The 13570-nt window shown below is 39.8% G+C and overlaps 1 protein-coding gene across 2 annotated transcripts in view; it reads right to left on the bottom strand.

The window, feature by feature from the left end:
* CDKAL1 (CDKAL1 threonylcarbamoyladenosine tRNA methylthiotransferase) overlaps window positions 1-13570 on the bottom strand; it is a 344063-nt gene that overhangs the window by 283271 nt on the left and 47222 nt on the right. For both annotated transcript variants that reach the window (XM_072328453.1, XM_072328454.1), the window contains exon 5: window positions 5359-5443. In XM_072328453.1, the coding sequence (XP_072184554.1) occupies window positions 5359-5443 (85 nt within the window). The remainder of the gene's footprint in view (window positions 1-5358; window positions 5444-13570) is intronic.

The raw sequence follows: 13570 nt of genomic DNA, 5'->3' as shown, positions 1-13570 counted from the left end.
CTGTTTTCTGATGAAAGCGTATATTTTATGCACAGCAATAAATATAACTGATTTTCAAAGTCTGTAAAAAGTGCTTGTAGCACATGGATAATCCAGGAACCACGGAGCTAGGAAGCTGTAACTACACTTCAGTCAGAAAGTTCAATTTTAGATATCGAAAGTCATAGCTGTTTTCCCATATCACAGTAACATTTTCTTATTTAAAATGATCATCATCAACTAAGTACCAGTCCCTTTAAGGCTGAAAGAATATTTAAAGCTCATTAGTTTCCTAAAGCATCTAACGCTTAGCACACAGCATCAAACTAAGACCATAGCACTATCTAAATTCCCAAAGCCTTCTACCTGACCAATATCACAGAGTACTTAAAATATTCCCAGATGTGTTCATGTGAAAGTAAAAAAAGATTCCCAAAATAGTGTTAAAATCAATTTCTGAACAGGTCACGTCTTGGAAAGTTTTTTTTTTTTCTTTTTTGTCATTTGTTTAATATTTAACAAGGTAAAAGAAAACAAAGTGTAACAGAAAGTTATAACCCAAGGTCTAGCAAATCTCCTTTGCAAAATGTAGTCATGTAACACATTCGAGCATAAGCAGCCCACAATCCTTTATCATCTAAACACTATACAGCGGGAAAATACTCAGTTCTATATGGTCTTCTCTTTCTCTACATTTTTATAACATTGTGCATGTATGTTCTTTATATTTTCATTTATGTCAGAGATGGGTGCAAGAACTGGAATGCACTTCAATGTAGCAAAAAGCCTTCCACTAACAAGTACATGAATACACAGCCATGTCTTCTATCAGCCTGACACAAGAGAATGCATTACAAGTCAGGCTTCCTCCCTGCATACCTTAGCAACTTCCTTGTAATCTCTCCAAGCAGCCTCTCCCTGCTTCCAGAGGACTTAGGGTCTCTTTTTCTTCTGGAGTCTCAATAATATTTCCTTTTTCATTCACACCGGTCGTCTTCTGCTACGGCTCACCTTACAGCATTCAGGGACAGCCTGTTCCTGTGCCTTTAAGATTATCATCTTGAGGAGCATCCAGGCTTCCTGGACCCCTCTACCCTTAAGGAGCAACTCCCAAGAGAGCCCTGCAACAAGTGTCCTGAACAGGTCAAAACTCTGGAAGTTTAAGAGAGCAGTTTTGCTAGTAACCCTCCTGACATCTCCAAGAACAGAAAATTCTAGAATTTCATGGTCACTCTGCTCAAGACATACCCCAGCTTTTAGATCACCCGCTAGTCCTTCTCTGTTAGTGAAGAGCAAGTCTAACACGGCACCACTCCTGGTAGGCTCTCATACCAGCTGCATAAGGAAGCTATCTTTCATACCCCTAGAAACCTCTTGGACTGCTTCCTCTGTGCCATATTATATTCTCAGCCTATATCCAAGAAGTTGAAGTCTCCTATGAGAATGAGTGCTGGCGAATGTACAGATTCTGCAAGCTGCTCTCAGAATGCCTCATCCATCTCTTCATCCTGATCGGGCAGTCTATAACAGACCCTTAACAAGATGTTGCCACTGAAGGCCTTCCCCCTGATCCTTATCCACAGACACTTAACTTTATCATTCCCAACCCCAAGCTCTTCAACTTCAAAACAGCCTTTTATATTAAGGGCTACACCACCACCCTTCCTTCCTCATCTATCTCTTCTGAAGAGCTTGTAGCCATCCATCACAGCACTCCAGTCATGGGAGCAGCACCACCATGTTTCAGTAATAACAACCAGGTCATAGTTCTTCTGACGCGCAGTCGTTTCCAACTCCTCCTGCTTGTTGCCCATGCTGTGTGCATTGGTGTACACGCACTTCAGCCCAGTCACCTGCCTCACCCACAGCTCAAGCACTGTTCCCCCTAGGCTCATCTCTGGTGAGCCCCGTTTCATCCCCTTCTGCCGTTGTAGCTAGTTTAAAGCTCTTTCAACAAGCCCCGCTAGCTCCTATGCTACGATTCATTGCCGCCTTTGAGATAGGAGGGTTCCATATTTATGCTGGAAAAGAATTAGTAAAAGGTATAAAGATCGTTTAAACAAAGTGGTAACTATTTTAATTTGGTGTGGAATTGTGCTTTTCTGAGGTTGGTTGCTTTTTCTTTTTTTTTTTTTTTACTCACAGAACCAAGAGTTCGATTTGCAAAAAATATAAATTTAATATGCAATTGTTAACAGAAGAAAAAAAACTTTCTCTGAGGTTATTTTCACTTGCAAAGATGAAAAGCAGCAGCAAATCATTCCTACATCTTCCCTCCAGCCAACCTTTTGTAGTTATTACAGACTAATCTTCTTCCATACTTTACAGCAAAAACAGCAATGAATTAAGAGAAATTGTGTTGCAAACTGGAGGACTCACGCCTTTTATTTTACCACTTAGTCCAATAGATTATAAGAGCATGACAGTTAAAAATATACTATCCAAATGCATTTTCCAAAAATCAAAAGGAGTTATTCACCTTGAAGCTGACAAAAGGTTGCTGAACAATTATTCTACAAACATATAATCACAATATCAAGATGTACTAAATTGATTAATGGATATATTTATTTTTTTACTAAAATTTATTTCTCAGTGAGAGCAAGCATCAAGTAAACAACAACAGCTCCCCTAAAAGTCAAACTAACACACAGTTTACAGCTGAGGGCTAAAGATTTTAGTAAATGTACCACATTCCTTATTAAAATTTAAGTTATCCTTTGGCTAAAGCTGATGGTTAAAAGATCAAAGGACTGTACATAATTTAAAAAAAAAAAAATCATAACTCAATTGACAGAAGAGAAAAAGCAATAGTAAAAGGTATACCTCGTGAATATCTCATCAGAAAACTCATGAAAGTTCATAGAATATTAGGATAATTTTTTCAGGATGTCTCCTCATGACATCTTCCTCCTCACTATGATCAATTATGAGCAAGACAAGGTTGCTCAAGGCCTCTTGAAGTCAGTTCTTTAAAACTAGCAAGGATGAAGATTGCACAGCCTCTGCAAAAAGATGTCTTCCAGTGTTTGACTTTTTTTTTTTTTTTCTTTTTTTTCAAACCTCTTCCATACAACCAGTCTGAAAACATATTTTGGTTTATGCCAATTGCCCCTTGTCCTTCCAACACATGCCTCTCTAAAAAGTCATCTGGCTCCATCTTCTCAAGAACATCCTCTAAAGATACTGGAGGGCTGATATTTATTAGGCCTCTCATGAAGTCACCTAATCTCAGACTGTCTCTGTTCAAATTCCTTCCTTGGCACAAGTCTACCTTTGTAGGTAGACTGCTTTGAATGGCAACTCTGCCTTCACCTCAGGCACATAAAACTGTCCCCCCAACTTTGTGGTACCTGAATATTGTGCAAGCCAGCCTTCCACTGCCTCCTCCAGGTCACTGGCAAAGACGTTAAACAGGACAAGTCCAAGGACATACCCTCCAGCACAGGAAAGATGCCCATGGTACCCCCACTCAATACTAGGCTCCAGATAGAATATGAGCTGTTAACCACAACCCTCTGAGCCCAAACATACATTCTGATTTCTGAGTATCTACCTATCAGGCCATTACATTCCAGCCTGGACACAAGATTATAGCAGGATGTAGTGTAAATATTCTTCCTATAATTGAAATGACATCCACTGCTCTTCACTCATCTGCAAGTCAGTCATTTTATCATACAAGGCAACTAAATTAGCCATAATTTAGCCTTAGTTGATTCACACTGTCTGTTTTCAACAATGTTCTCCTCCACATGTTTCAAGAGAACTCGCTCCAAGATTTCTATCTAGAATCATCGAATCACCAAGGCTGGAAAAGACCTCCAAGATCATCCAGTCCAACAGTCCACCAACCACCAATACTTCCCATGAAACCACGTCCCTCAGCACAACATCTGAAAACTTCCACAGACAGCAACTCAACCATCTCTATGAGCAGCCCATTCCAGTACCTGACCACTCTCTTGAAGAAGTATTTCCTAACATCCAGCCTGAATCTTCCCTGAAGCAGCTGTAAACCAATACCTCTCATACTATCAGCAGTTAGGTGGAAGAAGAGGCCAACCCCCACCTCACCACAGCTTCCTTTCAGGTAGTTAAAGAGGGCAATATAAGGTCTCTCATGAGCACCCTCCTCTTCGCCAGCCTAAACAATCTCAGCTCCCTCAGCCACTCCTCATAGGACTTGCGCTCCAGACCTCTCACCAGTTTCACTGCCTGTCTCTGGACACACTCCACAGCTTCAATGTCTTTCTCATAGTGAGAAGACCCAAACTGAACACAGTACTTTAAGTGTGGCCTCACTGCAACTGAGTACAGGGGAACTGCTGATTCATGCTTAGCCAAGCATCAACCAACACCCATGAAAAATACATAGGAGAAAATATACCAGAGGTAGAGAGCATAAACGAAACTGAAATACTTTTCTCAGGTGTTATGATGACATTCACAACACTATGTAATGCTTTCAGGCAGAAAAAAAGATGCTGGTATCGTCATTGAGTGCAACACTAGCACTCAGAAAATGAAGCCCTCTGATGGGTGGAAAAAACTTTAACTGCCTCACCTGTGGGCAAACTACTCCAAATTACAGCCCTAGGATGTGTTTCAGTACTGCAAGAAGCTTCTCCGGCCTCTCTAAATTCCTGAGCACAAAGTATGTTTTTCTAACCAAAATGGATTTTGACAAACAGTCCTTCAGCAATGTATCACACTAAACACATGACTGCACAAATACCTGCATTTGCTTAATAAAGGTAAACATTTTCAAGTAGCATATGGAAACATTTATACTGCATAACCACATTTGTAAGCCCACAGGTTGTTACTTCCAGCTACTCCCCACGGCAACTACATTTTGACAGACATCAGAGACAGAAGTTGCTACCATATCATACTTATCAACATCACTGGAATGCTAGAAAAACAGAAAACAATCTTCAGAAGACTACCGTTAATGACAGGTAAACTCACCTTTTAAGAAAAAGCAAAGTAGTTTTAAGTGTGTACCATATAGCCTTTTAATTAGAAGAAACTGGTTATTTAAAATTATAAAGAAATAGCCTAGCAATTCACTTAAAAAAAAAAAAAAACAACACACATCAGAAGAAAATCACATTACTGTGAGAAGTAATACAGAAGCACAGATTAACAGTTCTCCTAGATAAGTGTACAGATAACCTAAGTTATCAAAGCTGAAAGAAACACACAAATCTATTCTAGAGAACTTAGCACTGCAGCATTCACAGTGAGCAAGCTTTTTTTGTTGTTTTTTGCTCAGAAATACATAATTACATCTCTATAGAAAACAGGAGTTCACAAAATTAAACTACATATTCGCTGATAATTCATTCTCAAGAGACAGATGTTTCAACTTACTTGATTGAGTTTCTGAAGTGGTCTTCAGCTGGATTTTTTACTGTACAACTGTTCAGCAGCCATAAATCTGCTTCAGCGGAGTTATCTAGAAAAGAGACAGAAGTATGAATTAAGAAATAACAAACAATTCCAACTTTCTATCACATAAAAAGGCTACACTCTAAACTGGCTATTCACAAGATGACTGGCATTTGAAGTATGACATTATTTTATGGATCTTTGCTTAGTTGATTTTGTTTTGGTTTGGTTTTCTTTAAGAGCACTTTTGTTAGCACTTATTTTTTCAGTAAAAGAACAGTAAACAGTGACCCCAATATTACACGAGATGCCACAATGTTGCACATCATCAAAAACAAAGACAAATGCATTACCCCTGGTCTACATAGAGGGAGAAAACTGACACGACTACATAAAGATGTTTTCTGAAAAATCAAGCAAGTGGTCATGAAAAGCGAGTTTCATTAACAAAATAGAATAATTGCCCCCACTCTATTTTGAATCATTATTACAGGAGATAATCAGAACACACAAAGCATGAATCTCCACTAAACAGAAAAGTCCAAATAGCTCATTTGGAAGTAAAGATGTGTATTTCTAGTATAGATCATAACATGGTTGTGGTATAATTATAGTTAAGTTGTATTTAGACAGAAGATACTCATGCAATGAGTAACTGCACTCAATTAACTATTGGTCAATTAACCTAAATGGTAAAATGAAACTAAAACACAAAACAGCAACTGAAAGTTGTATTTCTGAAATTATTTTTGTTGATAAAAATTATACTACTAAATTGAATCAAACAGTGGCCTCTTCTACAGCAGGTCAAAGGCTACTAAGGAGTCAAAAATAACATTTGAATATCTCACTATTTTAAGCATAAAGCAAACTTAGCAATATCTGACTTTCTCTTCTTCAGGATGGAAAAAAAAAACAATCTCAATTTGGGAGTACACTGATGCCAAAACAAAAATAGAACGAACGAAAGCCTCTCTCCTTCAGCCCAGTCAGCATGAAAACAAATCAGTTCTTTTATACCAATGAACTTAACATTGCTGTTAGGAATATAAATATCAGATTGGGAAAATAAATAAATAAATAAAGGAGAATGATGTACAGAAAGGGAAAATCAGAACAAGGGTGAACTCCTGGCTTAATCAAATTCACCAAGTATAAAAGCAGACACTTCTTTAAAGCAAGATTTTCCAGAAACACTGTCAAACCCTTGTAGTTCTTATTATTTGCAGCATAAAAAGCATATAGATTCAACAACCCACCCACAATGCACCCACCTGCCAGTCACAAGAGTTCTGTATAACAAGAGTTTCAGCAGTAAAAACATATCACCGTAAACTGTTAAAAAAGTTTCAAGCCACAGAGATGTCTTCATTTACAAGACAGAAGATACAATGCATGAAACACTTTCAGTTCCTCCCTGTACCATGGTCTTCACAGGCAAAGCCACTGTGGAAAAGCAAGCAAGAGTCTCACTATTACACCTTTCTACTAAAGCTAGCACAGCCTTTCCTTGAGATTGTATAGGGAAAAGGCATTTATGTTTAGTTGGCCTTTACATACTAAGCCAATAGGAACCATCTCACACAATGCGTTGCATTCCATGCTATGAATACATTAACAGTTTGTCTGGGAGTCAACGGAACAACAACTGCAATACCCACACACTTTACACAAATAAAAAGCCTCCCAAATTCATTCAAATCCATTTCTTCATAGGTTTTGCTCCTTCAAAGAACAGGGAGCAAAGAATTAAATCTTCTGCAGAAAAGAATCTCCTACAGTCCAGGCAAAACTAAGTGTCAAATATCTACATATCTAAAAACCATTTCAGAGAAAGAGAAGCATAGCTGAAGCTTGTCCTCTCTTTTGGGTAGTATTATTTCATCACATGTAGCTCTGTCATCATTTGCTTTTTTGCTGATGTTGTTTAATCTTTATTAACTCTCTCATATACAGATATATTTGCACTAATTTATATAACAAGAACATTAAATGTCACATTAATTTATGAAATCTATCTACTAGTGAAAGTTCATAACTTCAAAATGATAGCTGAACTTTCTTAGCTCTCCCCTGCACTACTCATATGCACATTTGGTCTATATTCAAATAGGATCTTCTGCATTTCCTCAGCCAAATTGGTGTTTCAAAATATCACTTACTAACTGTATTTTTCCATCAGGTAGCAGAAAAACCACACTAGTTCAGATTGTAGGAGCACATCTTGCTTTCAGAATATTTGATGCACTTATGCTAAATGCAAGCAAAACTTTGATGGGTACGTTAAGAAAAAAAAAAAAAAACAAAAAAAAACCACAACAGTAAAACATCAAATCAAACATAGATATATATATGAGTCACCATGAAGCTTAATAAGCACTAAATCTTAAGCAACAGTGGGAACAAGATTGCTTTACAAGCTGTGTTCTGACCTGACAAGTCACCAGGGTTCAGTGAGAGCTTGAAGTAAAATAGCTTTGACAAATAGCTCAGGCTTCTAAATACATAAACAGGCAGGATCAGAAAGACCTGAGGCTTCTGTGTATGCTTAAAGACAAATGGTGTGGACTATTTTAGGTCTGGCTGGTAAACACTGCATGAATATAGTGCTGTGCCTACTAAGGCAGCACATGCAGCAACGCTCCCTGGAAAGTCCCCTTTCTGCCAACCTTACCCACCCTGTCAGATTCCAGTGGAACGAGGGCTGATTCATTCAGCCAGATGATGCTCATCTTCTCAGCACCAACATTAGAAAACGCAGAGGTTTGTGTTTGGGAATTCTCACAACTTTTAATTAGGAGCACAACCTAACATTCACAGAAGGTTTTACTAGCAAGCCATACATACTCAGACAGACAAAACTGAATGAAGAACCGTAAGCAGCACAGTGAACCCTGGTTATGTTCGTGAATATAAGACAGATGCCTTTCTCTACACTGCAACAAACTGTGTTCCACTAAGAGGATTTTATTTCTTTATCTTTTCTCCATGTTTAGTCCAATGGTACTTTCAGAGTGACAGTATCTTGCTGCTCACTGCTTTTTGGTAAGCTACTTAAAAAGATGTCCTTGTATGTTAAGATGCTTCTAAAAAGTTGCATCAACCCATCATTATATTAAATGCTCAGAAACAGGACTTAAAACCACAGCCTTTTTTACTTTGTGACATCTTTTCCATGAAAGAAACACTACACTGGAAATAAACCACAAATTCTATCTCATTCTCTGCAAAACAACGTAGACTACAAAGAAATCTAAAGGTCATGGAAACTTCTGAACACTCAGCTTAATTGAGAAGCTTTGGAAAACATGGACTACGTTATGCAATACTAAGGCTAAAACAGCATGAGTCTGAAACACTGTTATACCTACAAAGGAAAACAACATTTGCTATTCTTTTCTAACCAGTGCTTTGGGGTTTGTTTATCATTGTAGAAATCATAAATCAGCAGTTTCTTAAGACTCTAGTAATATTATCAGTTTTGAAAGTTAAATTGAGTTTGTTTTGCCTTGGTGTTCTAACTTAAATCCTTTTTGTTTCCTTCCAGTCTTTCCCTGTTCCCAAACTAATCTACTTAAAAATGAAAACACACACAGAGCACTGAAGTAGAAATATGGACAGAGAAGCCCTAAAAGAACAGCTTTCTTTTATTTTCTTTAGCATATCACTATGCTTTCTGCATTGAAATCACTATGTTCCCATTTTTTGGATCACACATGCTGCACCATGTTTTCACTTTTCAAAAAGCTCCGCCCCTTTCTTTAAAACCCAGTTTGGAGTTTTATATCTTAAAGTGAGATCTAGCAACGCTCAAGTCATATTCTTGGAGCGTGTACTTACAATTGGACTCTATACAAATAATCTCCCCCCGGATTAGGGGCACATTAACTAATGATGTCTTAGGTCACTGTTCAACAAGGGATCTTATAAGTACTGGGAAAGAATCTCCTTCAGAAATATCACCTCAGAAATACCATGACTCATCAGAAGGTACATCTTCCTCTAAGGACCTAAAGTTTGGTTGTTTCTAGACAACGTGCTTTGTCTGATAAAGGAAAAAACAGACAACAGGGTGGAAAAGAACATCAGAAAACTATTTTCCTTCCAGACCTTTCCTCAGCACACAACATATTTTGTTACCATATGCTATTTCTCAGTACCTCATATCATACACATATATTATCAACTTTTACCACACATCAAGGTGCACCAAAACCCACTGGCTTACGCACAGCTGACAAAAACCAAAGGTCTTTATCAAATATGTCAGCAGCACTTCAGGACCATGAAACATAAAAGAGGGGATATCAATATCGGGTTTGGGAAGACATTTTTTCAGTGCAAAGGCACTGGAACAGACTGCCCAGAGAAGCTGCGACCACCCTATCCTTGAGGATATTCAAGGCCACGCTGGATGGGGCTCTATATAACCTGATCTAATGGATGACAATTCTGTCCACTGCCGAACAGTTGAAACTCAAAGGTCCCCTTCAACCACCGTGTGATTCCAGGATAAATCTTCCCTTTTAGTTTAAAGCTGTTGTTCTATGCCCCAACATCACTGCACTCCCTGACAGAGAACCCCTCTCCAGCTTTCAGATTGCTCTTCCTCTCTCCCTGTCCCAAAGCCTACTCAGTGTGTATAAATACTTTTAAGGATGCAGAATAATAACACAATGAAACCAGACTGCTGTCAGATGTGCCCAGCACCAGTACAAGAGGCAGTGAAAACAAACTGGAATACCAGAGGATCCTTCTGAACACCAGAAAGCACTTATGTGCTGTGCCGGTGACAAGAGCACTGGCACAGGTTGCCCAGAGAGGCTGAGTCTCCTCCTTCGTGATCTCCAAAAGCCACTGGAAATGGGCCTGGGCACCCTGTGTGGGTATCCCTACTTGAACAGGACTAAGACCAGATAGACACAGAGGACCCTTGCCCAACTAAACCATACTGTGGTTCTGTAATTATCTACTTGTTAAAGCCTGTTCTAAGCCCACAGAAGCAATAAGCATTTACAACAGTAGGAAGTCCCAAAGCAGTAAAGCATAAGGTTGCCAAGTTCAGCAAAATTCTCACATTAGATTCCTTGCTCTCCAGATGATTTAGACCACAAATGTATAATTTTAAGGACATTTCATTACCTACGATCTAGTTTATATTAGATTTGAAATGACATAACTTTACTCCACTGATTTCATACTTTTTCAGTACAACCATTCCATATAAATTGGTCTGCAGCAATTAACTTCCTCACTTCTGTAACTTTCTAATCTCCACAAATTTACATTCAATTTCACATCAGCCAAGATTACAGTTTTGCTGTGGTGTGCAAATTAAAGCTCAATTTTATTCCTGTATCTGTTTCACATCCTTTTTTTCCCCTCTAAACTCTACCTGCATTAAGTTGTACCTGGAAGCAATATATTGATTTAAAATGTCTTGCTTCTACTTATTTCTCCTGATACTTAATGCCACAGGGAATATGGATTCAATTTCCATCTATTGCTTTTAAGAGAGTTGAAATATATAAGGTATTTGAGCCAGATATGTTCAAACACTTATTAAATTGTAGCTTCCAGGTATTTATTGACTTTCTCTGAACTACCTTCGCACCTCATCTATTCGTTACTTTATCAGTTTTCCTGAAAAGCTGGAGACACGGGCTTAAGGTACCATACCCAGCAGCCAGATAAGCCTTTGCCAAGTGTGGTTAATTCCCAATCATCATCTCCAGTCCGGATTAGCAACAGAATTTAGTGCTTGTGAAAGCACCAGACTGAACACATGGGAAATTAAAGTTTACTGTTTATATACAACAGAGAGATACAGGGCAGGAATTAACAGTGCAAGCTTCTTCACAACATCCCACAAACATTTTATTGCAGGTAGCCTACAAAAGCTATAGTTCCACATATCTACTTCTTTGACCAGGATGGGAAAGAAGCCTACTCACTGGAGATGAGCAAAGATGACATGCAAAAGAAAAACAAAGGCTACATAGGCAAGATGTGAAAACTTGCATTCTGGTTCTCTGTGCCCCTCCTGCGCTTCATCAATGCATTATTCACACACTAATATGTGCAGTCATTACAGTGCTCAGGAGTCCATCTGCAGCCTCTCTAGCCATTCACTCAGTTTCTCCAGCATTCTACTTGCCTCTGCAACCGAAGTGCCCAACAGCATTTAACTAAACAAACAGATGAGGACAGAATAAAAACAAAACACTGTTTGCTCAAAGCAGTTCTTCACCAGGTCAAGCACTTCTACACTACTACATAAAAATCCACCAAAGCCTCACGCTCATGATTTCTCTGCCCTGCCTCTTCCTGACTTTTGATTGCAAGAAGAAGATATTCCTCACATACTAGTAAGGCTGCATATAATATGACAAGCCCATCTCGGAGCTTTCAGCAGCATTTACAGTTGCCAATTGTTTGAGCATGCCAGCCAGGCACAGAGAATTGATTGTGGTTTTGTGGCTCCAAAGTGGTCCAATTTCATCAAGCACAAACTGGTTGAATAGTAGTATGAGGCACCAAGCACGCATTATTTGATAGATCAGCAACTCCTAAAAATAGAGATCAACAGACAAACAACAGAACATATGTGTGAGGATCCACTTTCATCTTATTTAGAAGTAACAACTCAAGACTTCAGGCACTGCCTTTATGCAAAAATCACAAGAAGCAACGTTCCAATACTATGCTGCACTTCCAGAGTGCATAGTTACCCATGTGACCATGAAATGACAGAGTTCTCAATTCTTGGTGAAGCCAGGAGAGGGAGCAGCAGAACTGCTACCTTGGACTTCCAGAGAGCAGACTTTGCACTGTTCAGAAGACTAGTAGGAGGAGTCCCCTAGGATTCTTAGTGAGTAAAGGGGTCCAAGACAGCTGGTTGCTCTTCAAGACGGAAGTCTTAAAGGCACAGGAGCAGGCTGTCCCCCTGAGCTGGAAAATGACTGGCAGGGAAGAAGACTGGTGGAGATGAATAGGGAGTTATTCTTGAGGCTCTGAGAGAAAAAGAGAATTTATGTCCCGTAGAAGAAGGAAAAAGCGATTCAGAAAAGAGTACAGAGAAGTTGTTAAGATGTGTACAGAGAAAAATCAGAAAAGCAAAAGCCCAGCTTGAACTCAGCCTGGCCACTGGGGTAAAAAGGAACAAGAAACAATTTTGCAAATACATCAACTGTAAGAGGAGCACAAAGGACATTCTCCATTCTTTACTGGATGAGGTTGGGAATGCGACCACTGAGGATAAGGAAAAGGCAGAGGTTCTGAATGCCTTTTTAATGTCTGTTTTTAAAGATCAGACCGGTCATCCTCAGGGTACTCCTCACTCTGACCTGATAGTCTCAGCTGGGGAGCAGACAAAACCCCCCATGACTCAGGAGGAAACAGTCAAGAGAGCTACTGCTCTAACTGGACTGCCACAAGTGCATGGGGATGGATGAGATTCACCCGATAGTGCTGAGAGAACAGACAGAGGTGATAGCAGAGCTGCTTTCCATCATCTATCAGCATCCCTTGTTGACTGGTGAGGTCCCAAAAGACTGGAGGCTTGCCAACATGACTCCCACCTACAAGAAGGGCTGTAAGGAGGACCTAGGTAACTACAGACCTATTAGCCTGACCTCAGTGCTAGGAACGGTTATGGAGCAGATTGTCTAGAGGGAGATCATGCAGCATGTCCGGGACAACCAAGCGATCAGGCCCAGACAGCACGGGTTCACAAAAGGCAGGTCCTGCTTGACCAACCTGATCTCCTTCTATGATCTAGTGACCTGCCTGGTGGATGAGGGAAAGGCTGTTGATGTAGTCTACCTAGATTTCAGCAAAGTCCTTGACACTGTCTCCCACAGCATTCTCCTGCAAAACTTGGACAGGTACACCCTTGGCTGGGTAAGGAACTGGCTGTAGCGCTGGGCCCAGAGAGTGGTGGTGAATGGAACTAAATCTGGTGAGCAGTCTGGAGTGGTATTCCCCAGGGATCAGTGCTGGGGCCTGTCTTCCTCAGCATCTTTACTAATGACCTGGATGAAGGCATTGAGTGCATCCCCAGTAAGTTTGCAGATGACACCAAGTTGGCTGGAAGTGTCCATCTGCCTTGGGGTAGCAAGGGCCTACAGAGGGGTCTGGACAGGCTGAAAAGCTGGGCTGAAGCGAATGGGATGAGGTTCAACAAGACCAAATG

Source organism: Excalfactoria chinensis, chromosome 2 (assembly GCF_039878825.1).
Source record: "Excalfactoria chinensis isolate bCotChi1 chromosome 2, bCotChi1.hap2, whole genome shotgun sequence".
Lineage (NCBI taxonomy): Eukaryota > Metazoa > Chordata > Aves > Galliformes > Phasianidae > Excalfactoria > Excalfactoria chinensis.
This window is presented reverse-complemented; position numbering and strand designations above follow the sequence as displayed.